At 47.2% G+C, this 23,543-nt stretch overlaps 2 protein-coding genes across 4 annotated transcripts; both read left to right on the plus strand.

Moving 5' to 3' along the window:
- Positions 1 to 45: 45 nt before the first annotated feature.
- Positions 46 to 2,158, plus strand: PIGW (phosphatidylinositol glycan anchor biosynthesis class W). The gene is made up of 2 exons (XM_059487156.1): positions 46 to 150; positions 624 to 2,158. The coding sequence occupies exon 2, from the start codon at positions 638 to 640 to the stop codon at positions 2,156 to 2,158; it is 1,521 nt and encodes a 506-aa protein (XP_059343139.1). The 5' UTR covers positions 46 to 150; positions 624 to 637.
- Positions 2,159 to 6,034: 3,876 nt separating this feature from the next.
- On the plus strand, positions 6,035 to 23,252 carry GGNBP2 (gametogenetin binding protein 2). Of its 3 annotated transcripts, XM_059487153.1 has the most exons (14): positions 6,035 to 6,242; positions 6,918 to 7,045; positions 10,791 to 10,871; positions 12,538 to 12,791; positions 13,397 to 13,495; positions 15,970 to 16,083; positions 17,651 to 17,860; positions 18,801 to 18,975; positions 19,877 to 20,071; positions 20,554 to 20,704; positions 20,945 to 21,070; positions 21,152 to 21,303; positions 21,685 to 21,933; positions 22,582 to 23,252. In XM_059487153.1, the coding sequence occupies exons 2-14, from the start codon at positions 6,953 to 6,955 to the stop codon at positions 22,783 to 22,785; spliced, it is 2,103 nt and encodes a 700-aa protein (XP_059343136.1). In that variant the 5' UTR covers positions 6,035 to 6,242; positions 6,918 to 6,952; the 3' UTR covers positions 22,786 to 23,252. The 3 variants fall into 3 exon arrangements, with proteins under 3 accessions (XP_059343136.1, XP_059343138.1, XP_059343137.1); XM_059487154.1 differs by lacking the exon at positions 6,035 to 6,242 and having other exon boundaries at positions 6,867 to 7,045; positions 17,651 to 17,854; XM_059487155.1 differs by lacking the exons at positions 6,035 to 6,242; positions 15,970 to 16,083 and having other exon boundaries at positions 6,865 to 7,045.
- The last annotated feature ends 291 nt before the right edge of the window (positions 23,253 to 23,543 follow it).

Raw genomic sequence — 23,543 nt, forward strand, 5'->3', positions numbered from 1 at the left:
AGCCCGGCTCCACCCCGGCCCGGCTTTACCCCGGCCCCGCTTCACCGGGCCCCGGCTTTGCCGCGGCCGCCTGTCCCGCCCTCACGGCCCCGGCCCGGCCGCCGGCCCCGCCGGCTCCGGCCCCTCAGCGCCATCCGTGCCCCGCTCCCGGTAAGCGGAACCCCTGGTTAATTCACGCTTTTTCCACCCCGCAGGGTTCTCCTCCCGCTGGGGGCTGCAGCTGCTGCTGGTACTGACCAGGCAGCACAAAGTTGGGTAGGATCACGTTGTTACATATCTGTGCACCATAGAGGATGTGGCAACGTGTGTTCTACAGAGCAGTAAGATTATTCACCATGTGAATGTTCAGTGGAGGATTTGATGTTTTAGAGATCTCCCTCAGAAATGTACGAAGCATCTTGTTGGAACGCAGCAGGATGAAAAATGCTGGAGCTTCCTCAAGTCTAAGCCTGTGCCTGTCCTTGGCTTCCCAGGCCAGCTCCAGTGCTGCTCTGTGTTCTTTCAATTGAAAAGCAACTCAATAACTGCTGAAATCAATATTGTTTTAATGAAGTGATTAATTTATAACGAGTTCAGAGACCCGTTTTACAAAGCTACCTCAAGTTCACGTTTTGTGTTTTCAGAGGAAGGAAGAAGAATGTCCCAAAAACAGCTGAAAGAAGCTTTTATCAGCAATCTGAATGGAACGAGTTTGCTGGAAATTTCTGCAGGTTTATCCCTTCCTCCGCTGTGCCTGCTGTGCAGAGGGCTCCTCCTGATCCTGCACTACCTGCACCATGGAAAACCTGTAAGCTCAAGGACGTACAGCCTGCTGCTGGACTTCCTGGTGCTGGTGTCTCCTCTCGTGTTCTCCTGCACTGTCTTGTCCCCAATCATCTTTTTCATTCCAGTTATCCTTGCTGCCTTCTGTGCCGCAATATTTTCCAAAATATACAGCCAGACAAAATGGAAGGCGAGAGTGCCCTTGGGGCAAATTGTAAAAGAATTCCAGAAGGCACGCTTGGACCCCGAGTGCATTCCAGCAATAACTGTGTTCCGTGTTTATGTCAACGTGCTGACATCCATCAGCATTTTGGCCGTGGATTTCCCGCAGTACCCCCGGCGATACGCCAAGGCCGAGACCTACGGCACCGGGGCCATGGATTTGGGGGTGGGAGCCTTCATCTTTGGAAATGCTCTCGTCTGCCCTGAGGTTCGGCAGAAGCCTCACAGGACTCAGCCCAGGTTCTCCAGCTTGGCCAGGCAGGTGTTTTCTGTATGGCCACTGATTGCCCTCGGCGTCGGGCGGCTGCTGAGCGTTAAATCCATCGAGTACCACGAGCACACCTCGGAGTACGGCGTGCACTGGAACTTCTTCTTCACCCTGGCGCTGGTGAGACTTGCAGCCTCTCTGCTTTTAGCCATATTCCCCAAACACAAGGCTTGGCTCGTGGCTGTGGCTGTGGCTGTGCTCTACCAGCTGCTCCTCAGCACGACCTCTCTGAAGATGTTCATCCTGCACGGCAGCGACGGCCGGGGCTCCCGGCTCGGCTTCCTTGACGCCAACCGGGAAGGGCTCTTGTCCCTCTTTGGCTACCTGGCCATCTACCTGGCGAGCGTGCAGGTGGGGCTGTGGCTGCTGCAGCGCAGGAGCTCGGTCAGGGGCTGGCTGGAGGCCCTCAGGGGGCTGGCCCTGGCCGTGCTGGGGCTGTGGGCGCTGCCGCAGCTGTGCCAGGCGGGCACCGAGCCCGTGTCCCGCCGCATGGCCAACCTGCCCTTCTGCACCTGGGTGCTCGCCCAGTGCCTGCTGCTGCTGGGCTTCTTCGTGCTCACTGACCTCAGCCTGGTGTTCACAAAGCTGCTGGTCAAGGGCTGCAGCGTGCCCTGCTGCTGGAAGGTTGTGCAGCCCCCTGATTCCAGGAAAACGCCGGGAATGGAGGCTGAGCCGGTGGGAAGGCAGGACAAGCTGTCACAGCCATGCCTGATTAGTGCTATTAACAAAAATCAATTACTGTTTTTCTTGCTAGCAAACGTTATGACTGGTGCTGTGAACATCCTGATAGACACAATCCACAGCAAGGCTGCCTTTACATTATGCATACTGCACGTGTACATGTTTTTTAATTGTTTAATTATGTATATATTGCACGCCAGAAATATAGTATTAAAGTTTTGGTGATTCCACTTTGGCTGAGTGGACTAGCTGGACTTTGTTTGCTGTAGTTGGATGATGGCATTTAATGGAAAAATCAGTATTTTTCCTGAACGTGTTGCAATAATTTATAATTTATCAGAGCTTTTTATTATTTAGTCTTGATTACTCTTTAATGGTTCATTTCACCAGATTATACAGTTGATGATCTTACCTGTTGGGAGTTGTTGCACATGATCCTGAAAACTTAGGTTTGGAGATTGCTGAATATTCCTGCTGCTCCTGAGAGTAAATTGTTTTACAGTTAGTGAACTGTGCTCATACCCAAGGAATTAGATAACAAGGTAGAGCAGAAACCAGATGAAAAGTAAGATGAGGAGTAATTATATGGAGAGAGAGGCCTAGCTGTGTCAAGATTTACCTAGTTAAGGCCCCTGCATAAATAATAGATAAGAATAATTCTTTATATAAAATGTATTGAATAAGTGGATACTTGAAAATGTTTTGGCCCCAGTCCTGCAGAGATTTATGCATATGCTTGACTTTGATGGTAGTAATTGTGGAATGTTAATCATATACTGAAACCTAAATTAGCCTTTGAATTAAAGCTAAATTTCACTTCCGTCCCCACTGATGAATATAAATGAAGACCTGAGATAAAATGTGATGCTCTGAAGGATAAACTCAACTGTAGATGAATTCATAAAGCAGTTGTTGGAGGTTGTGGTGCAGATAATAAGAGCAGCACTTTATAAGAAAATACAAAGATACCAAATGAATTCAGCTCCAACCTGCAGACCAGCACATTGAATGCTGCATTTTGCCAGCTGAGATGTCTCCAAGGGAGGACATTTGGTATCAGTTTTTATTAGCAAACAAACAGGTTGCAGATGGAAAGAAGTGCAGTGCACTGGGTCAGGGTTCTGGCAATGGCTTGAGAAGGGAACTGCTCAGTTTGTCACTCTTCCTTGCCAGGCCAGAGCACCCTCTGTGTTCCCTTTCCTGACTGTGACAGTTCTTCCTGAGCTCATCAAGTCATTGGGAAGAGAAATACACTTAAAGATTGTGAGGAATTCAATAATGGGATATAAACACTTTAGGAGTAGAATACCAATGGTAGTTGGTGATAGATGCCCAGTGTCAGTGGAGTTACAGCAGTACACATGGGCCATATTCCATATTTCTCCTTGTCTCTCACAAGTGATGAATCATCAAACCTTTGGAGAATAAATCAGATTCCTTAAGACAGACATGCTGTGGAAGAGTCATACATTTATTAAGTTCTCCAAGCCCCTGGCCAGCAGAAAGGTGAAGTCTGAGGATTGCAGGCTGTGGCCACGCTCAGTTCATGCTTGTTTGCTTCCAATTTTAAAGCCAAGTAGTCTTGAGAATGAAAGCAAAGCAGCCTGTGTTATCCTGGGGACAGATGCAAGAACTGGCAACAACCTCTTAGAAACAGTTGTCAGTTTATAGCAGAGTTTTCTGGTAACTGGTGGATGTGTTTATTTTAAAACACTTCCTAGACTTGCCTAGGGAAGAAAGGTCTCCCTCGTGAACCAACTGGCACTACTCATTTATGCAGAATTACTCATGGATATTTATTTTTGAAATATTTAAAGCGCGGGACCTGCAGCGAGCTGTGCCTGTGAGCACAAGCCTGTGGTGTGATTCAGAACGGGCTGGGTGTGACAGGCAGAGCTGTGTCTGGGCAAGCACGGGGCACCCAGGTGCCAGCTGCTCTGGCTGGAGCAGGGAGGACGTGGGAGGCCGGGTGGGTGAGCTCCACACGGGCTGGCGGTGCCAGTTCAGGGTGCAGCTGTGCTTGGCACAACAGCAGCGAGAACAAACCTCTCACCAAGGCCAGCTTCTCATCCTGACACTTCTCCTGCTTCTAATGCCCTGAGGAGTAAGTTGGAGGTTGTAGCCAGGTGGTTTTGGTCCCTTCTCCCAGGGAGCAAGTGGCACAAACACAGGACATGGCCTCAAGCTGCACCAGAGGAGGTCCAGGTTGGACATCAGGAGGAATTTCTCCATGGGAAGCATGGTCAGGCACTGGAAGGTGTCCAAGGAATGACTGGATGTGGCACTCAGTGCTCTGGGCTGGTCCACCGGTGGATCAAATGTTTGGCTTGATGGTCTCAGAGGTCTTTTCCCACCTAAATGATTCTGGGATTCTGTGGGCTGCTCACCAGTGAGTTAATGAGACACAATTCTCATTGCCTGTTGTGGGTAACAAATGCACGGAGCTCTGGTGCAGCTCTGAATGCTGAGTGTTCAGCCTGTGAACACAAGAGAATTGCCCAGGCCTCTGAAAGAACCCAGAGATGCAATTGGGCATCCTGTGATCACAGGAGGAGCAAACAGCTCTGTCTGGGTTTGAAAAGAAGTGGAAAGTGAACTCCAGGACACTGCTGCTCTCCACAGCTGGAGGAACAGGAACTCTGCATTTCACTTCACTCTGGGCTGTTTTAGACAAAGATCCCTTTGTACACATCAAAGGTATAATTTTTAAAATCAGAAACTTTTATTTAGTTGTTACAGAATGAGTAAAAATTTAAGATGTTTCAAGCAGGAAGACTAATGCTTCAACCATCATGTGTCACCTACTTCAGCAATAGTAAAGCAGAGGAAAACAGAAATCGTTTTCCCTTTGCTGCCATAATTCCACCAAATGACCTTTCTGTAGGGCTGCAGGGTAGAAAAATGCTGGGATATGGTGGGAGAGTGAAGCTGATTACATTTATCCTTAACTTTTTATGAAACATCACTAACTCCTTAACACATCTCATTATTTTTAAGGATCAGCTCCAGCAAGCCTCCTCTCCCGGCTGCAGTGGTGTCTCTTTTGAAGTCAGAAGTTGCCCCGAAGATTCCAGGCAGTATCGTATTTCAAAGCCCTGTCCCAGAGAACAGGTATTTCTTCCAGGCAAAGAGGCCCATGCAAATGAGCACAGGAAGGGGCTGGCTGCCTTTCCACCGCCTTGGAGATAACAAAACAAGCCACGTGTTCCAGCGACTTAAAAAAAAAACCATTAAAAATCCATGGATAAAAATGGTATTAATGTAGTGGTGCTTTTTGTATCAATGTGCACTCCAAGAATACAGAACCTGGGACAATGCTGCTGTTGATGTGGGAGGGAGGAGTGACACAGGAAAGCACATTCCTGCAAAGACCTAAATTCATCGTGGTTCAGAGTGCTCTGGTGTGAGAAGCTCTAGTAACAAACCCCCAGCTTTCCTGCTGCAGAAAACCATGAACACACCGACTGCAGTTCCCGTTACAGCTCGAGTAAATGAGCTCCTGCACTACACATCCCTTTTATGCAGACAGGAAAGAATCCTGCTCCTTTATTACCTCCCCTGCATTTTCCTGTGAGGGCTTTACGTATATCCATACACAACAAGAATGAACAGGTCAGATGTATTATTCCGTAGTTCAAGAAAGACTTTGGGTTCGTTGTTGTTTTTGTGATTTTTTTTTTTTTGGGCTGGTTAATTTAGGCAGCCACAGGATTTCGGGCAGGCTGCTCTGGGGTGCTGCAGGCGCCAAGCAGAGCTGTTCAATCCTGCTCGGCCTGGCTCGGCACCAGCCGCGTTTGATGCCGGGGCAGCGTGTGAGGCGGAGAATTCAGCGAGCCCCAAGGACAGCGAGTCCAGCGCTTATCCCTGCACAGGACACCCCAAAACCCGCCCCTGGCCGTGCCTCAGAGCGTTGATCTCGGCGCGGCTTTATCAGCCCGCGCTGCCGGCGGGGCCGTTCGCACTCGCGGTAACGCCCGGGCCGGCCCCGCTCGTTGTAACCCCCAACGCCCCGGGGCCGGCACCCGCTCCCGGCCCAACCGCCGGCCCGGGGGCCGTTCCTGGCACCGCCGGGAGCCGTTCCCGACGCCCCCGGGCAGAGCCCCGCGTCCCTCAGGGCCGCCCGGAGCGGCCGCAGCGCCCCACGGCCTCGAGGCCAGGCCGGTGCCCGGGGCGGGCCCGGGCGGTGCCCGCGGCTCTCGCGAGAGCGGGGCGGGGCGGCCCCGGGGCGGGCAGGGAGGAGGCGGCTCCGGGACCCGCGGTGCCGCCCGCCTGTCACAGCGCCCGGGCCGCCCAGCGCCGCCAGCAGCCGGTAAGGGCCCGCCGGCCGCGGGCAGCGCTCCCGGGGGGGGGGGCGAGGGTACGGGCGGCAGCATGGGGCTCTCCCCGCCGCGCCGGGCGGCTCCCCGCCAGCGCAGCCCCGCGTGGGGAGCCGGGCGAGGCCGCGCAGCAACGGGAGGAAGGGGTGGGTCTGCCGGGGCAGCCGAGCTGCAGCCCGCGGGGAGGCGGCGGGGCGGGCGCTGGGGCCGCTCCGCGGGGCGCCCGGGGCAGCGCCGGGCTGGGCTGGGCTCCCCCCGCGCGGGCCGGGGGCGGCGGAGGAGCCGCAGAGCCGCGCCGGGCTGGGCGGGTCCCGGCGGCCGCGCTGGGCCGGTGGCGGGCGGGGGGTGGCGGCTCCATCTCCCCGTGGCGGCTCCATTTTCCCCCGCGGGCTCCATCCCCATCCCCGCCCGGGGCTCCGTCTCCCCGTTGTGATCTCCACCTCCCCCTCTCCCCGGGGCTCTGCCCGCGCTCCCCCCGCGCCGTGCCCGTGTGCTGCCGCATTCCCGGCCCGTTGCCGGCCCGCGCGGGTCCCCTCCCGGCGGGGTGGGTGGGCCGGGCTCGGCGTGGTGAATCAGGCGATGGGGAGCGCAGGCTGGGTGCCGGCTGCTGGTGAAAGTGTGGCGGGGAAGCGCGGCGGGTGTTTACCTCCGGCCGGGGCCGCCCGCAGGCTGGAGCGGGGAGGAAGCGGCAGCAGCAGCAGCGATGGCGCGGCTGGTGGCGGTGTGCCGGGACGGCGAGGAGGAGTTCCCCTTCGAGAAGAGGCAGATCCCCCTCTACATCGATGACACCCTCACGGTGAGTCCCCGCCGCCCGTCCCGCTGCTCCCGCTCCTCCCGCGTGTTGCAATTCCCCGGGCCGGGCCTTTCCTCCTCGCCGGGCCTCGCTGGCTCCTCCTCGGGCTCCCGCGGCGTTAATCTTTGGGACTTTGCAACACTTGGGGTTAGCAGAGCTCAATGTGGCAACTTTTTTTATCTGATGGCCGGCTCTGAGAGCGGGCGAGCCGCATAATGAGGGAGTTACCGCCGTGCCGGGGCCTGTGCACAAGTTGTGCCGGAGCCACGAGCGTGGCTCGGTGCTCAAGGGTGGAGCAAAGCCATTTTTCTGCTGGGAAGGAAGGGAGCCATGTTAACGTTAAACCCGGCTTAAAACCGCCCGATTGTTCTGCTCTCACACAGGCAAGAAAAAGGCTAAAGGCGTTTTCCAGAGCTTCGGCGTGAAGTCGGGCTTATCGAGCCTGCAGAAATGTAACAAATCTGAGAGTTCCCGTTTCAGGGTGGTGCTGGGAGTTGGAAAACGTGGTTTGGCCGTTTCCAGAAGATTCAGTGGAAAAATCAGCTAAATGCAGCTCGGAGGTTCTCTGGTCCTTCTCCTCGTGAGTTTAGAGGAAGGTTCAAAAATTGCATTGTAGGAGAACACAGAAATTGCATTGTAGGAGAACACGGAGCAAATGGAAAAAAAAATCTCTAACTAGCCAGTTGCTCTTTGTTTTAATTCTTAAAGCAGCAAAATGTGTTGAAAATAATATTGCACTTAGTAAACTTGGAATCTTAATGATTAGAATTTGATTTCTCATGATAGTGGAAGAGTAACTGTTGTTACTTTAAGTGATTTAAATTCCTAATCGAATGTTTAGGATGGAAGAATCCCTGAGTTTTATCAGCCAAGGAAGGTGTCCTTGCACATGGCAGAGGGGTGGAACTGGACGATCCTCAAGGTCCCTTCCAACCCAAACCATTCTTCCACCTTCCAGAACAAAAGTGTTGAATGTCCTCAGACAGGCCCCGTCTGGTTTTGCAGCATTTGAAGGAAGTCCTATTGCTGTATTTTAGTTTTGATCAATGTGAATGGTGGCATATTATTAATTTACCAAATATAATCCCTGGTTTTGGCTTCTCTCTGGTTAGCTGTGTTCAGAGTTTCCTCTCAAGCTGTCCAAAGCAGGATCTGCCTCTCCTGGGGGGCTGATGACCTGGAAAACCCAGACTGTGCACGAATAGTGAAAGTCTGAGTTTTTTGGTGTCTTGGCCACACCTTGAAAGTTGTTTTGCCCATTCATTTTCCATGTGGTTTTAAGCTCTTGGATTTCTCTCCTTTTTTTTTTATTTTTTTTTTTTTTATTTTTTTTAATCCTTCCTGGACTCCTTATAAACATTACCCATTCGTTTGTGTCATGTAGCCTTGCCATGCTCTTGTTATTTTTGTTGTGTGTAATAGGTTGAGAGTGAAAATTCAGCTCTACCAGGTGGATGACTTCAGCAAACCTAGAATGCCATTTGTGGTTTAGTGCCAGAATTTAATACCAGGCCCAAACTTTGTGTAATTGCACTGTGTTGCTGCTGCCCTGCTGCTTTTTACACCATCCTCACGATTGAAAGGGTCCTCTAGCTGTAAATCAGTTTTATATCCATCTGGAGAAAAGGCATTTATGCAAGTGCAAGTCATCCTCACCATGAAGAAATCTTACCTTATGTCCATTTTTTTTTGTCATTCTCTTACTGTTGTTACAGTGTTTGGATTTCTAGGTGGTTTCTGGAGGCTTTTATTAAAAAAAAATTCTGCAGCAGCAAGTGAATGAACTCTGAGCTTCCTTGTCTGTCATCTATAATTTATTTTTTAAATACTTAATGAGAGCTATTACAAGACATGCAGCTGCCTTTGAAACAGAATTTTACATCTGCAGCACTATCTTTAAAAACTAATGGTGGTTATTGATAGTGACTGGCTTCTGTTACCTCTTTGAAAACTCAAATTTTAAAAATAGTGGGAGCAGTCAGCTGAAAGAGTTAATCTGTGCCTTAAATGTGGGATCAGTGATTAGTGATTGCAAATGAGGAGTGAATGGCCCGTGTGCTCCTCATCTGGAATTTGCTTTGTAGTAGCCAGGAAGCAGCTCAGGTGCAGGGAGATGCTGCTGCCCTGGGTGGATTCTTCACCTCCTCACTTCCCTGTTCCTCCTGGCTCAGCCAGAAATTAAAGGAGGTTTCAGTATTGAACCCTTTTCATTTCTTAAGCAGCTTTTATGGTTTCTAGAAGGCATTCCATTTGATGTGGTATTACAGGATTTTTTTTTCCCCCTTCCAGTTCAGGGTGTGATGGTGGTTGATGTTTAACCACTTAATAAAATCTCATCAGACACACGAATTAATTTAGTCTTTGATTCTTTTGCTCTGTCGTACAAAATACCTCAGGGTGTTGTCTGATAGTGGGAGATGAAGGTGAGGGGGGAGAAATGGGCAGATTTATCTCTTGTCTCTGTTATTAGCAGATAAAACTTTTACTTTTGCTTGTAGCTCCTGGCCCACAGAAACACCACATTAGTGGTGTAGGGAACCTCCAGATGTGCAGCAGAAACTGGTGGGGGGATGGCTCAGGGGTGAGGGAGCTGGGGTCAGGATTGGCACTGCTCTGCACACAGATGAGGCAGCTGTGCCAACCTCGCATTGGGGCACACGGGGCAGCAGAACAGTGTCTTGTTCTCTAGAAATGCTGTTTGTTTTGGAGAGGTGCTCGGTGCCTGCAGCAGTGAGCGTGGAGTGCTCTGGAGGGAGTGCTGGTGATCAGGCAGGCAGCAGGGAATTGTGCCTTCCCCACACAGCTGAGGGAGGTGCAAGGAGGAGAAGGGCTGAATCAGACAGTTTTATTTGGTGCTCATTTGCATTGGGGTTATTAACCAAAGTTGTTGTTTTGCCTTTCAGATTTTGAAGTGAACTTTCAGTGTTCATATTGACAAGTTCCCTGTTTCTCAGTTTGGACAGGGAAGGGAGCTCAGCCAGGCTTTACACATTTTTCTAGTTGCTTTCGTTTTATTCCGTGGTTGCACAGTTGGATTTTTGACTGAAAGTTACTTTGCCGATTTCTGCCTCCTCTCAAGAAATTGCCCTCTTTGTTTTTCAGTAATTTGATAAGAAATGTTATTAATTACTTACAAGTAATCACATTCTTCTGTAGGCTTAACATTTTGCTTTGAGCCTCTTGAGAGTCGCAGCTGCAATCACACAAAGCAAACTATGCCTTGGAGTACCTTGTTGGGTTAATATGGTTTGAAATTAGCCTTTGGAGGAGTCGACTCTGTCATTAAACTGTTGTGACTGTTTCCTCAGAGCTTTATAAATCGAGTTAAGCTGTTGGGTCCATTTGATGTTGAAGTTGTTTTGTTGGGTTGTTGTTTTTTTTTGTTTTTGTTTTTTTTTAATTGAAGCAGGGTCTCAAGTCATGCAGATGATGATATAAACACTGATGGTCCATTTAGCAACTTTTGCTTTCTAACAGCTATTTAAGAGTTGTCATTTATAAACTGCCTCTAGAACATTATATTAATGAAGCATTTATTGCTTTACTGAGACATTCACTATCTGAAATAGTTACTTTTATCCTTTCCCAAGCTCCAGTAATTATGTGAAAAGAATGAGCATTTAACATAATTTCAGTCTTATTTCCCTCAAGAAAGTAAAGCAACTAATGCTCTGTTTGTTTGGTTTTTTTTTTTTCATTTGTTTTGTCTGAAAGCTCCTCTTTAAAATGTTTTTCCTCTCTTGTATAGATGGTGATGGAATTTCCTGATAATGTGCTGAACCTCGATGGACATCAGAATAACAGCACACAGCTGAAGCAGTTCATCCAGGTAAATCATGTTTCCTACAAAGTGAGATTTTTGCTTTCCTCAGGTTTGTGTTTTTTGCTTCTCCAGGAGGTTGTGACTCCTGGAATGCCTCAGACACGTCAGCACCTGGGAGCAATCACACCTTGGTACCAAAGTGCACTGGGCTCAGTTGTGCTCTGGATTCCTCAGCATTTATTGCACGTTGTCTTGTCAGGAGGCAATTGCTGCAAGTCTGAGAGCTCAGCACTCACAGTGGGAGCTGCAGCTTCTAAATACATCCTGATTTTTGTTTTTCTGAGCAGTTTTGAACCACCCTTTGAAGTGGAAGTGTGGATTGCTCGAGATTGGGTTATTATGATCAGTGCCCATACCAGGGTGGAATTTTTGTGCCAATTTGTGGATTTTATAGAGATCAGTAGTGAGAATTGGTTTTGTGGTACCCAGAAACTAATCCTAGAGACTGATGTGCCAACTTCTGGCAAAAACTGTAGCACTGTGGCACCTGTAGCAGCTGCAGGGTGGTGCCACTTGATGGGCAGAGGTTGCAGCTCTGCAGTTGCAGGGCTGCCTCTCTCAGGGCTGACAGCAGCAGTGCAGACATGTGCTGCATGCCAAGTGCAGCTGGGCTGTGAAAATAGCTCATTCCTGCTTTGCTGTGGCTCCTGAAATTAATTACAGGAAACAGAGTTATTGCATAGTGATAGTGCTTGGCAGTGATTTAATGGGCCTTCCTCTAGGAGCACAAACCTTAAATGTTACCTGATGGTACCTCTGCTCTCCATATTGCATAGAAGGAGCTGAGAGCACTTGCTCTTTTCAGTGGATGGGAATTCTGCTGTATTGTGTGGCCTTTTCTTCCTTTCCCAGGAGTTGTGACAAGTCCTTTGTGCATGGGGAGTGTTTGAGTGGTGTGATGTGACAATAAAACAGAGAATTCTCTGGTGGTGTGACAATCCCTGTGAAAATACAACTCAAGTGTGTGTTTGTGTGTTGGGGTATGAGGAAGGGACTCTGTGCTCTGCACAGCTCTGCTGGTGGCACTCCAGTGCTGCTGAAAGCCAAGGCAGTAATTCAGCAGTGAGGACTAGAAGGGTATGTGCTTTTTGTGAGGACGTGTGCCTGGATGTGTTTGACACAGGGTCCAGGAGACACATCTCCAATTGTTTATTGACGTCAGCAATATTAGAAGGTGTTCTCATTAATGTTCTATTCATAGCACACATTGGGTGTTCCCTACTGAAGTCAAAGGCTTCACCCTGAGTAGTAATGTGTGCTTTCTTTAATTCCAGCTAGTAGGATTGTAATGGGAAATGGCTTTTAGCCTTCCAGGAAAAATACTGCTAAATTGTCACGAGCAGAACGAGCTGGTTGTAAATGAGATTTCCATAAAAGCCAACAAGAGTTTATGAATTTGTGTGCCAAAGACAAAAGGAGTGTGAGTAGAAGGTGAAAACTTGGAGTTGGTGTGTGTGAGACCTTTTCCTGCAACATCTGTGCTGAGGTGGAGACAAAGAATTTCCCAGTTGGGACAGGATGGTTATTGTGGGACCATCCCATTCTTGGGACGGTTATTCTGAAGCAGCGTTTGCGGTGAAAGGAAGCAACAAAGAGGAGAAAAACCCAGAGAATAAGCAAATGGGAATGAGAATAAGGAATGATTTGATGTTTGTGGTGGTTTTTCTTGCAGAGACACAGCATGCTGAAGCAGCAGGACCTGAACATTGCCATGATGGTGACGTCGCGGGAGGTGCTGAGCGCGCTGTCGCAGCTGGTGCCGTGCGTGGGCTGCCGGCGCAGCGTGGAGCGCCTCTTCTCGCAGCTGGTGGAGTCAGGGAACCCTGCCCTGGAGCCCCTCACCGTGGGGCCCAAGGGGGTGCTCTCGGTCACCCGCAGCTGCATGACTGATGCCAAGAAGCTCTACACGCTCTTCTACGTGCATGGGTCAGTGTCTGCTCGGGCCGTCCTCGCTCTCTGCGTCGCCTTCGTGGTGATGCTGAGTTGCCGCAGCACATTCTCCTCTTCAACATCCATAATTACAGCTGCTTGTTGCCTAAACTGGGGGAAAAACAAACCTAATCTTTGGTAGCACCAGTTGCGGTGCCATGATTGCAGTTGGAAGATGCCAATGTTTAATGTTTGGTCCTTAATCTGGTGCAGGCGCTGCGGGGTTTTTGTGGTCTCTGGAAGAAGAGTGTGTGCCTCATTACCTGGCTTGTAAAAAAATAAAAGTGTTAATTTTTTCCACCAAAGTTTGCTGCACTTGGGTAGAAAGGTAACACTGAGAAAGTGAAACCTTCTGGGCTTGGTGAGCACAATAAATTCCCCAGTGCCATTAGTTCCTGAGCTGTCAGCAGAGCAAACAGGGAGTGCTCAGCACAGTGTGTCTTGGCCTTCCAGTTGGCTTCAGCTTGTTCTTCTTGCTCCAGTTAGCAGGAAAAGCAGGGAAGGTTAGTGCAGAGTTGAGATTGAGGTGGGGAGAGTGAGGTAGTGTAACCTGATCCAGTGGTTTTCAGAATACAAAGTTCCTCACTTTTTTTTTTCCATAGGTCCAAACTGAATGACATGATTGATGCAATTCCCAAAAGTAAGAAGAACAAAAGGTGTCAGCTACACTCCCTGGACACACACAAACCAAAACCTTTGGGGTAAGTCTGTGTTTAACATGCACAACTGAAATATTTTAAGGAAGCAAAGTATTGAGACTAATTTATTTTTAAGCATTGAGATCAATTTTTATGCTCTGATCTGCTTGCCAGAGTAGCAGTTGGATTGTAGCAGACCTAAATAGTTGTTGGGGAGAGGAAGAGAAGCACCAGGAGTTTTGGGCATGGATGGCTTCTGCACTGTGATATAAACAATGCTATTAGAAAGACAAACTGGTTTCTGTGCTCTAGACCAAAATGGTTGCTCAGCAGATTTTCTCACATTTAGGTCAAAGGGTACATGCTAAATAAATATACATCATTTTGCTTGGGATTATTAAAAATGCCTTGCACAACTGTTAACCAAGGGCTTTATTGTGGTTGGATGCAGGGTTAAAACTGGAACTCCATAAAATAGATTTTCTCAAAAGTGACAGCATGTTTTGAATACACCACTGAACAATATGCATATATGCCTCTGTCTTGAAGTTGAAATTATTTATTCCAGCTGGTTAAGCAGAAAAACACTCCCTGTAAATCTATTGTGGATTTTAGGGAGGTTTCTTGTTTGTGGGGTGGCTCCTTTTTTTTTTTTTCATATGATGACCAATAAATTAGTCTCTCGGGCTTAATTGGAGTGTCTGGACCATTTTTACTCAGCTGTGTTCTGCTGCTGCTTAAGCCTCCAACCTGTGAAAGCTTGTTCATGGTTTCCTGTTACAGGACATGTATTTTTCTATGCAGATTGGAGTCTCCTGGGTTTAGTTAAATCCCCTGGGATAGCAGGCATGTGGAATTTGACACTTGATTTTTGCTTGTGCTGCTTGAGGAGGATACTGGGAACTAATCATTACCTTCTATTATATTTTGGTTACAGGCCTTTCACAAAATTAGTTTAAAGCTTGTGTTACACAAGATCCTTAGAGTATAGGGGTGTAGATATATACATTTATTTTTCAATTAAAGCAAATTCATAGCATCATGAAAGTGGGTTTGGGGTTTTTTATATTTAGTAAGCTTAATCTTTTCTGTGTGAGAACAGATGCTGTGGAACCTGCACTTGGGCAAGGTAGAACAATTCTGAAGCTGAATGAATAGAGAGGAAAATGCTGCTTTTATTTTCCCAGTTCATGCTGGAATAAACCCCCTTTGGATGTTGGCAGGTTAATAGGGGATATGAGGAAGAGCAATAATTTATACTCTGCAGGTGAAACCTGGGGGTTATCAGAGAACATGGTCTGTGGACAAGCAGAGCAGTTTGCTAAAGAGGCAGGACTTGCCCTCCCCTCCTCAGCTGAATCCCAGAGTGTATCAGCATTTATATAAATTCAAATAAATCTGCCTGCAGTGGGCACAGGCTCTGGCTGGGCTGTGGAGGCACTCAGCTGTCACAGAACAAACTTCATTTACCAACATGGAGCTCCTGCTCCACATCTTCACAAGAAACTCTTGAGATGAGTTGCATCTGTTGGGCATTTCCTCCACACAAAAAGGCTTTGAGCTGGAGCAGTGTGTTTAATTAGAGGGGTTATGTAAGCAGCTAATGCCACTCCAGGGTTACTTGATGGCCTCACTCTGGGCCTGGCTTTTGGCTCCTCAGCTCCGTTTGGGGCTCAGGAGCATTTGAAACTCTCCTAAATGCAAGCCCTAGGACCTGGCAAAGTGGGAAATGGCACACAGAGCTCCTCTAATTAGGAAACAGAGCTGCTGCTTCCCATTTTCCTGCTCTGTTGTGTCCATAAGACAGAAATGACCATTCTGATAAAGTGTCAAGTGTACACAAGCCTGTAAGTAACCATGACTTGTTATTTAAAGTCCATTTTTTGTCACTTTTAGCACATCCAAATATGAATTGTAAAGTTATTTGATATTCTAACAGATTTTTGAAATTTAGGGTAGGGTGTTTTATAGTGAAAGTTGTTTGGTGTTTTTTTTTGTTTTGTTTTTTTCTTTTGTTGTTTTACCAAATCATCTTCACCTGATTCAAACTTGTATTTGTTTATATTTAAAGTGATATTCTGAAAATCACAACTGGTTTGCAGCTGTAACATTAGAAAGTCATGGTGAGTCTGGGTTATAAACATGGACAGCAAAATCTGCATCTCAATTCTAACTCAAACTTTCATAGATATTAAGGCTTAACCTATAAAGAATTCAAATTTAATTAAGGAACAGAGCAGCATTTTCCATAGGACTTGTTTAGGAAGAATAACTAGCTGATAATATATATGTTATAGGTCTGAAAAATGTTTGGTAATACTATGTGACAGTGAAAGGAGCAGTAGCAGACTCAGTTCAAAGAAATTAAGAGCAGTTAAGAAAAGTAGAGAAGACAGGAAGAGGAAAGAGAACAAGTGTAGCATCATTTTCTGCTATGGACCTTCCCAGGGAGCAGTCAGGTAAAGAATGAGGCTCTGCTGGGCTTCCTTGCTGCCTCCCAGCAGGGTGAGGAAGAGTTTGGTGTCATTTCCACGCAGGGGTTGCTGGATGGATGTGTGGGAGCTGATGTCCCAGGAGTGCAGGGATGAAGTGGTTCTGATCGACTCCAGCTGCCTCCTAGAAACCTTGGAAACCTACCTACGGAAACACAGGTGTGTGAGGGGGGCAGGCACCTTCCTGGGGGGAATACATGGCTTTGTGAGGCCAGAATGCTCAAAATGCAGAGGGCTTTTTCTTGTGAAACTGTAGATTTCAGCTTGGTGGTGATGGGGGACTTTGCCAGGCTGCACTGGGATGGTTGATGTCACAAAGATGGTGGAATGTTCTTTGTGTTACATGAAAGGGGAGATGTGGAGACCTCTGATGAAATCATAGCTGCTTGTCTTAATTTTTTTTAGTAGAATTACATTATGATTTACAGTTCAGTGTTTAGAAACTGTGTGTTCTCATTCACTCTTTCACTGCTCTTGGGCTCTGCCTGTTTTCAGGCTTTCAGGGAGCGTGTGCCATTTCAGAATCCTGCAAACTGCACTAGTGCAAGCAGATTTTGGGCTTGGTGTTGCCTTTAAAGCACTGTTCTAAACCACTTGTTTGTGCCTGGTGCTGTTCAGTCTCTCTTGCAGGGCAGAAATAAACCATTAAATTATAGTTGCATGTGCACAGGACCTGCCGTGCTGATTGAAAAGTTTTCATTTCCAGCAGTCTCAAGGTTCTGATATCAACTGTGGGGGCACAGATGGGCGCGGGGGTGGCGGTACTGTGGAAATAACACTTTGGAAACAAAATAACTTTAATCTCCTGTGACATTAAACACTGCCTTGGCTGCCTTCCTGGTGCTAACCTGCAATAATACTGCTGTTTTCTCTCCTTCCACCACAGAAAGCAGACAGGTATCGTAGGTTTAACAGCAAAATATGTTTGATTTAATGCTGTCAAATGGCTGGAGACACTAGGAAAGGGAAAAACGCCATCCAGAGCTGGCATGGGGAGGCAGCTTTGAGCTGAAATGTGAGCAGCTTGTCTGACTTGCATTTTTAGAGTCATCCAGCAAGAGATCTGGTAGCCTCTTGAAGGTTACTCCTCTTATGACACAGAATGAGCTTAATTTGCTTGTATTTTAATTATAAGTATACTCCTGTCACACATGAGCTGTCACATGTTTAAAATGAGTACGTTGTGTTATAAATAACCCTCGTTTGGCCATCAGCACAGCAATCTAATAATTCAAAATATGTTTGTAGTGGAAACAAGGTTCACTCTTGTACAGCAGGCACCAGAGGATACTTTGCCTTGTTTGTTATCACTCACTTGAGTACACTTGAAAGAATTGCTAGAAGGTGAATGTGGTATGTGTTACTTCAGAGAGGGATTTTGCCCTGGTTTGCAGTACTTGCTCACTGCTGAGATTTCTGATCTTTGAGTTGAATTCTGTGTGGGAATTTCTTTAAATCAAGGATTCGCTGGGTGGGCTCCACTCCATGGGTCGCAGGACAGAAGTTTGATATCCAGGGTATGTAATGTAGAATAGATGGGGTAATTCATGGTCAATTTAGGTGGATCATAGCCAGAAGATACTATACTAATAACTATAATAAGAATGCTATTATAATTACATTTTTGAAGGCGGAGGGAGAGTTCTCTCACACCCCAGCTCAGACACATCACCGCTCACCCAGCGCGTTTGGGTGCGCCGAGCCTGATCCCGTTCTTTCCCCCCAGATTTTGCACTGACTGCAAGAACAAAGTGCTGCGTGCCTACAACATCCTGATTGGGGAGCTGGACTGCAGCAAGGAGAAGGGTTACTGTGCTGCCCTGTACGAGGGGCTGCGCTGCTGCCCCCACGAGCGCCACATCCACGTGTGCTGCGAGACCGACTTCATCGCGCACCTCTTGGGCCGGGCCGAGCCCGAGTTCGCAGGAGGGTATGAGTATGTAATTGGCTAGAGTGGGCTATCTAGCGCTTTGCTTCTTTATTTGACTCTCCAATGTCTTTGCCCAAAGTGGCTTTTTGCCTCTTTGCTGTGTGATGAACTCGTGGTTGTGGATATCTGTACCGGTGTAGGCTCGGAGAGAGCGCTTGGAAGGTGTCGGCTGTGCTTTGGAAGGAAGGAGTGACCTTGTTCACTCCCTGAGCTGCCTGCTTGTCCACTGAGGTGTTCAAATATGCGAAATAGAAAGAGAGCCTTCGTTGAGTTTTGCCAAATGCCAAGTATTCAAGTTGGTTTTGTTGCCGTTTGTGTATTTCTGAGCCTTTTTTTAAGCATCTTTAAACCATCCAGTGAAAAGTTCTGAGCTCAGTATTGGAGAATGATAGAATGAGTTGGAAGTGACATTAAAGATCATCTAGTTCCAACCTCAGTACCTTTAAAGCTCAGTTATAACTGTTTAATGAGGAGGGTAAATCCTTTCATAGTAGTTTTACCTTAACAGATTGACCGGATTTCTAGATAATAGATTAATAATGAACAGATTAATACTGAAATGTTTTTACTCTGCACGGTAAGTAATGTACAAAATGCCCTTTGTGTTTGTTCTGCTTGAGCTAACTGATGGTGAAATAATTGCTGTGATTTCTTGCAAATTTTAGGACACAAAAGAATTGCATCTCTGGCATTTAAACTAAAGGAAGAGCAGGTTATGGCACCTGAAGCCAGAGGTGGCATAGTGAGAAGGCGCAGTGCTACTTCACAGTGGTGGCTTTGACCTGTTCCTTTCTATTTTGCATCTGCATGCAGCACAGCAGAGCCCTGCCAGGCTGCTCCTGCAAACACAGCTGCAGCTGTGCCTCAGAGAACACATGAGCCCTGCTTTGATCCCTTGGTTGGCTCCTAGCTGCTCTAACAGTGCTTTGGTTCCCCTTTTCCCCAGACGGAGAGAGAGGCACGCCAAGACAATAGACATAGCCCAGGAGGAGGTTCTCACCTGCCTGGGCATCCACCTCTACGAGAGGCTGCACCGCATCTGGCAGAAGCTGCGCGCTGAGGAGCAGACGTGGCAGATGCTCTTTTACCTGGGGGTGGATGCTTTACGCAAGAGCTTTGAGGTAAAAACCTCCACATTTGTCCAACCTGTGTCTGAGCTGCTGGGCCTGTTGTCCCTGTAGTTCATTTTCTGCTTTTCAGCACTGGGATGGAAGGAGTGTCAAGGGTGTTGCAGTCAATCCCTTGTTGAGTTGTGTGGCATCCATGCACAGCACTACTGGAGCGTGTTTCCATGTGGAATAAACAGGAATAGAAAAGATTGAGGCTTGCTTTTACTTTCAAGCTGCCCATTCCACTACAGTGAACATTCTGTGTTAATAATTCTGTTTTTCTACCTGATTGCATTTAAAGTAGCTCAGGCTACAACAGTTTTTGGTTGGTCTATGAGCAAAAATGGAGGATTTGGTTTTGAATTACGAAAGTGATTGCAAGCTCTTGTATTCAGCTTGTTCTGAATGCACTCTGTTCCTGTGGGATCCTGAGCTTTAGACAGAGCTCCTTTAACATACACCAATACTTAATATTAATCACAAGTATATGACATAGTTATCTTTTTTGTTATGTTCATCTTTCCCTCATAAAGACTGTTCTCTCTAAAATCTCTAAAACACCAGAGAAGGAGGAGAAAAATAATTTTGGGAAAGATCATAGTGTAACCTTGAGCTGGTTAGTTCTTGTTTACTCTCACAGGCTCAGAGATCACAGATCTAACAATGCATTAAAATCTGCAACTCTTCACTGAAAAACGTAAATCTGGGCCATAGGTGCAACCCAGAGCTCCCTCACACATGAGTTTCCAGCAATCTAAACCAGGTGGCTGCATCTTGGTGGGCATTTTTCTCCTGTAGTCAATAGTGGTGCTACTGGGATTTCATTCCTGGCTGTTTTCCTTCTCTTGTTTTATAAATGAAAAAGCTTGAACAGTGATGACTTCTGTAACTGGATCTAACTTCTTGTAAACAGATGGCTGTGGAAAAAGTGCAGGGCATTAGTCGATTGGAGCAGCTCTGTGAAGAGTTTTCAGAAGAAGAGAGAGTGAGAGAGCTTAAACAAGAGAAGAAGCGCCAAAAGCGGAAGAACAGAAGGAAAAATAAATGTGTGTGTGAGATCCCTGCTCCTCTGCAGGCAGCAGAAGAGAAGGAAATCAATCAGGCAAAGGTAAACATGGCTAGCTGGGGCTTTTTGGGGCTTCATCCATCAGCTCACTGTTCCATGGTAGAATTTGAGGGATTTTCTTGTGTTTTGGGCCTTGGTAGAATTTAATGCTCTTTCAGATGAGCAGAGTCTTTGTAAAGTCAGCTTCTGGGTTTTTTTCAAAATCATAAATCTGAGGTTCAGGTTATGCCAGAACCTGGGGATTCAAATACTGCTTGTAGACAATTACCACTGGATTTTTGGAGAGAGGGAACCTTTAAGTGCAATTATTATTCAGGATCTCTTGGCTGGCCTTAATGGGCTGTAACTGTGGGTCAAGGTAAATTGGTTGGGGTTTTGTTTAGTTGTGTTGTACTCGTGAAGAATTCTAAGCAATGCTGTTATCAGTCAGTGTCAGCTGGTGTTTCTCATGGAAAGAGGATCCTTTACAAAGTGCTGGCTGAGCTGCTTCCAGTGCCTGCAATGTTTTTTGTTTCTGTTTGAAGGAGAACTCAAACTTCACGGAAAGCAGCTGCAAAGCCTGTGGTAGCACCGAAGAAGCCAACAACTGTGTAGAAGTAATTGTTACTAATGAAAGCACTTCTTGCACTTGTCCTAGTAGTGGTACCCTATTAGGCTCACCTAAAATCAAGAAAGGTATGTTAAATGTCAGTATTTTTCACTTTTAAAAAGCATTTGCCATTTATGGGGTGAATGGTGGTCACCTGTTTTTATAAAGGAGTCCCTGCCCGTGGCAGGGAGGTGGAACGAGATGATTTTTGGGACCCTTCCTACCCAAACCTGTCTGGGGTTCTCTGAATTCTCTCTTGTTAGAGGCATAACTAAAGAATGTGTAGCAGTTCCTACAGATGGCAGTAATTTTGGCCTCTGTCTCAGGTTTATCTCCACACTGTACTGGCAGCGACTGTGGCTATTCCTCGAGCATGGAGGGCAGCGAAACGGGGTCCCGGGAGGGCTCGGACGTGGCCTGCACTGAGGGCATCTGCAACCATGATGAAAATGGTAGGTTTGGGAAGAAGACGATGATGCTTTGATGCCCCCAGAGCTGCAGCATCTCAAAGGAAACTTGGCTGTGTTTTGCAGGGGACGATGCTTGCGTCCATCGCTGCGACGACAAGGAGGAGGATGGAGACAGCTGTGTGGAGTGCTGGGCTAATGCAGAGGAGAGCAACACAAAAGGCAAAAACAAAAAGAAGAAAAAGAAAAGTAAAGCTTTGAAGTGTGAGAATGACCACGTAAGGAACATGGCTCTGCCAGATGCTTCTCTTAAGTGCTTACATTTGAAAGTAGTTACAGAAGGATTTTAAATTCCAATTGAGACTTATGCTGAAAATGGGACAGCAGGGATCTCCTGTTCCCTTGTCATCCCAAGTTTTGGAATTGAGGTCCTTCCTCTAGGTTAGGTTGTGGTGGAGTCTCTTCTGTGTTCCTGAGCACGTGCACTTTTACTCACTCGGTGAATGTGCCACCCCCAGCTCCCCAGGCACGTGTTTAAGTGTAAATACCTCCCCTCGCTCACCTTTGAACCTTCCCTTTTCCTTCTGCTTCCATCTCAAACTCGAATATTCCACATGAAACACTGCTGGCAGTTGATTGCAGGCTCTTTTCCATTCCAGATTCAGAAGCTTGGGAGCTGTCTGGCAGATGCAGGTAGCAGAGAGAGCTCAGGAAATCTCACGCACACAGAGTTTCACCGCGACAAGACCAAAGACACACACGCTGAGAGCTGCTGTAGCGCAGACAAAAGTGGCCAGCAGTTGCCTTGGTTTGAGCATATGAAAAATGTGTCACAGTTTGCAGAACCTACAGAAATGTCACTTGTCCCTGATACTGGAAAAGGTGCCAAAAGCTTAGTGGAACTCCTTGTAAGTAACCGCTGCATCCTGCTTTAATTTTCGGGGCTGAGAACTCAACTCCCAGTGAGGAGCTGAGTCCCAGTGTTCAATTCAGTTCCTTGTGCATGTTCCCTGAGAAGTTTATAATTGAATGCTTTTCAGAGGAGGAGAAATAGTCGCTGGAATGCAGTGACAGAACTTGTGTTGCAAGTGCTCATTGTCAAGGGCTGCATTATTCCGTAACATGAAGTGGGCATTATTGCTGCCTTCAGGCCTCAAATGTGGCTTCCCACTGTGGGCTCCTTGGGCAGCTTTCATCTCTCTCCTTTCCTTCTCCTTCCACTTATTTAGATCCTTTGCTCTTTCCCTGCTTTTGTCTTTTCTTTGTTTTTTCACCTTTCCTCCCCTCAATTTTCTTTCTCCTTTTTTTCCCCTTTATCTTTCCCTGCCTTTTCCTCAAAACCTGCTAATAAAATCAATCCTCTTCCCGTGGGAATGTGCTAAGACTGAAGCAGATTTGGATTTGTTTAATGACTGAATTGGCTATTTCTCACCCCAAAGCAGCAGAGCCCTGTGTGAGTGCGGTGTCTGGATCAGCCAGCTGGGCTTTGGGCTGGGGTCGGATGTGCTGCCCAGGAGGGCAGTGCTGGAGCTCTGAAATCCCCCTTCTCATTGCAGGATGAGTCAGAGTGCACTTCTGACGAGGAACTGTTCATCTCCCAGGATGAAATCCAATCATTCATGGCAAACAACAAGTCTTTCTACAGCAACCGGGAGCAGTACCGGCAGCACCTGAAGGAGAAGTTCAACAAGTACTGTCGCCTCAACGACCACAAGGGGCCCGTCTGCAACAGCTGGCTGGCCACAGCTGGAGCCAACTGAACCCAATCCAACTCTGTCTGTCACTGAAACTCGAGATGACTACTGCGCCTTCTCCTTCCAAACTTAATTTAGTGACTTACGGCAAAATTTTATCTTAAATTAATGTGATTTTTTTTTTCTTGTTTTTTTTTTTTTTTTTTTTTTTTTTCCAGGGGGAGGCTGGTGGAGGTGATTTCCTTAATTTTGTTCTTTCTCCAGGCTTGTATCTTTAGTTGAGTAGCTGTGCAAGCCTCTCTTCTAATTTAAGCCATCTCTTTTCATTCAATGTTTCTCTTCCTGTGAGACTTACAAAAAGCAAACTAGTGGCAAAGTAATGTTGTACCTATAATTCTGTACAGAATGACAAGGAGCTGAATATAAGATTTTACAAAGTAGACATCCATTTGCAAAATGTTTTGGATGTAATATGTTAAAGCGCAATGTGCAAAAATTTAAATAAAGAATATTTATTAATATGCATAGTAAAAGTGAGTGTCTATGTTTGTACTCTGAGTGCTCGATTCCTGTGCTTCAGGTGGGTGGAGGTGGGGGTAAGGTGGGGAAAGCTGGGCTGGGAAAGGACAGAGCCTTGAAAACCAGGCTCTGTGCTCCTCCAGGGATGGTGTGGGGATGTGGAGTTGCTGCCAGCCCAGCAGGGACCGTCAGGGCCCAGCTCTGTCCGTGGCACGGTCCCAACCTGGCACTGCTCAGCATCAGGTGCCTGTTCTGCTTCCAGGAGCTGGGATAAGGGATGGCCAGGAGCTGGAAATCCTGCCCCG

This window comes from Ammospiza nelsoni, chromosome 21 (genome assembly GCF_027579445.1).
Source record: "Ammospiza nelsoni isolate bAmmNel1 chromosome 21, bAmmNel1.pri, whole genome shotgun sequence".
Lineage (NCBI taxonomy): Eukaryota > Metazoa > Chordata > Aves > Passeriformes > Passerellidae > Ammospiza > Ammospiza nelsoni.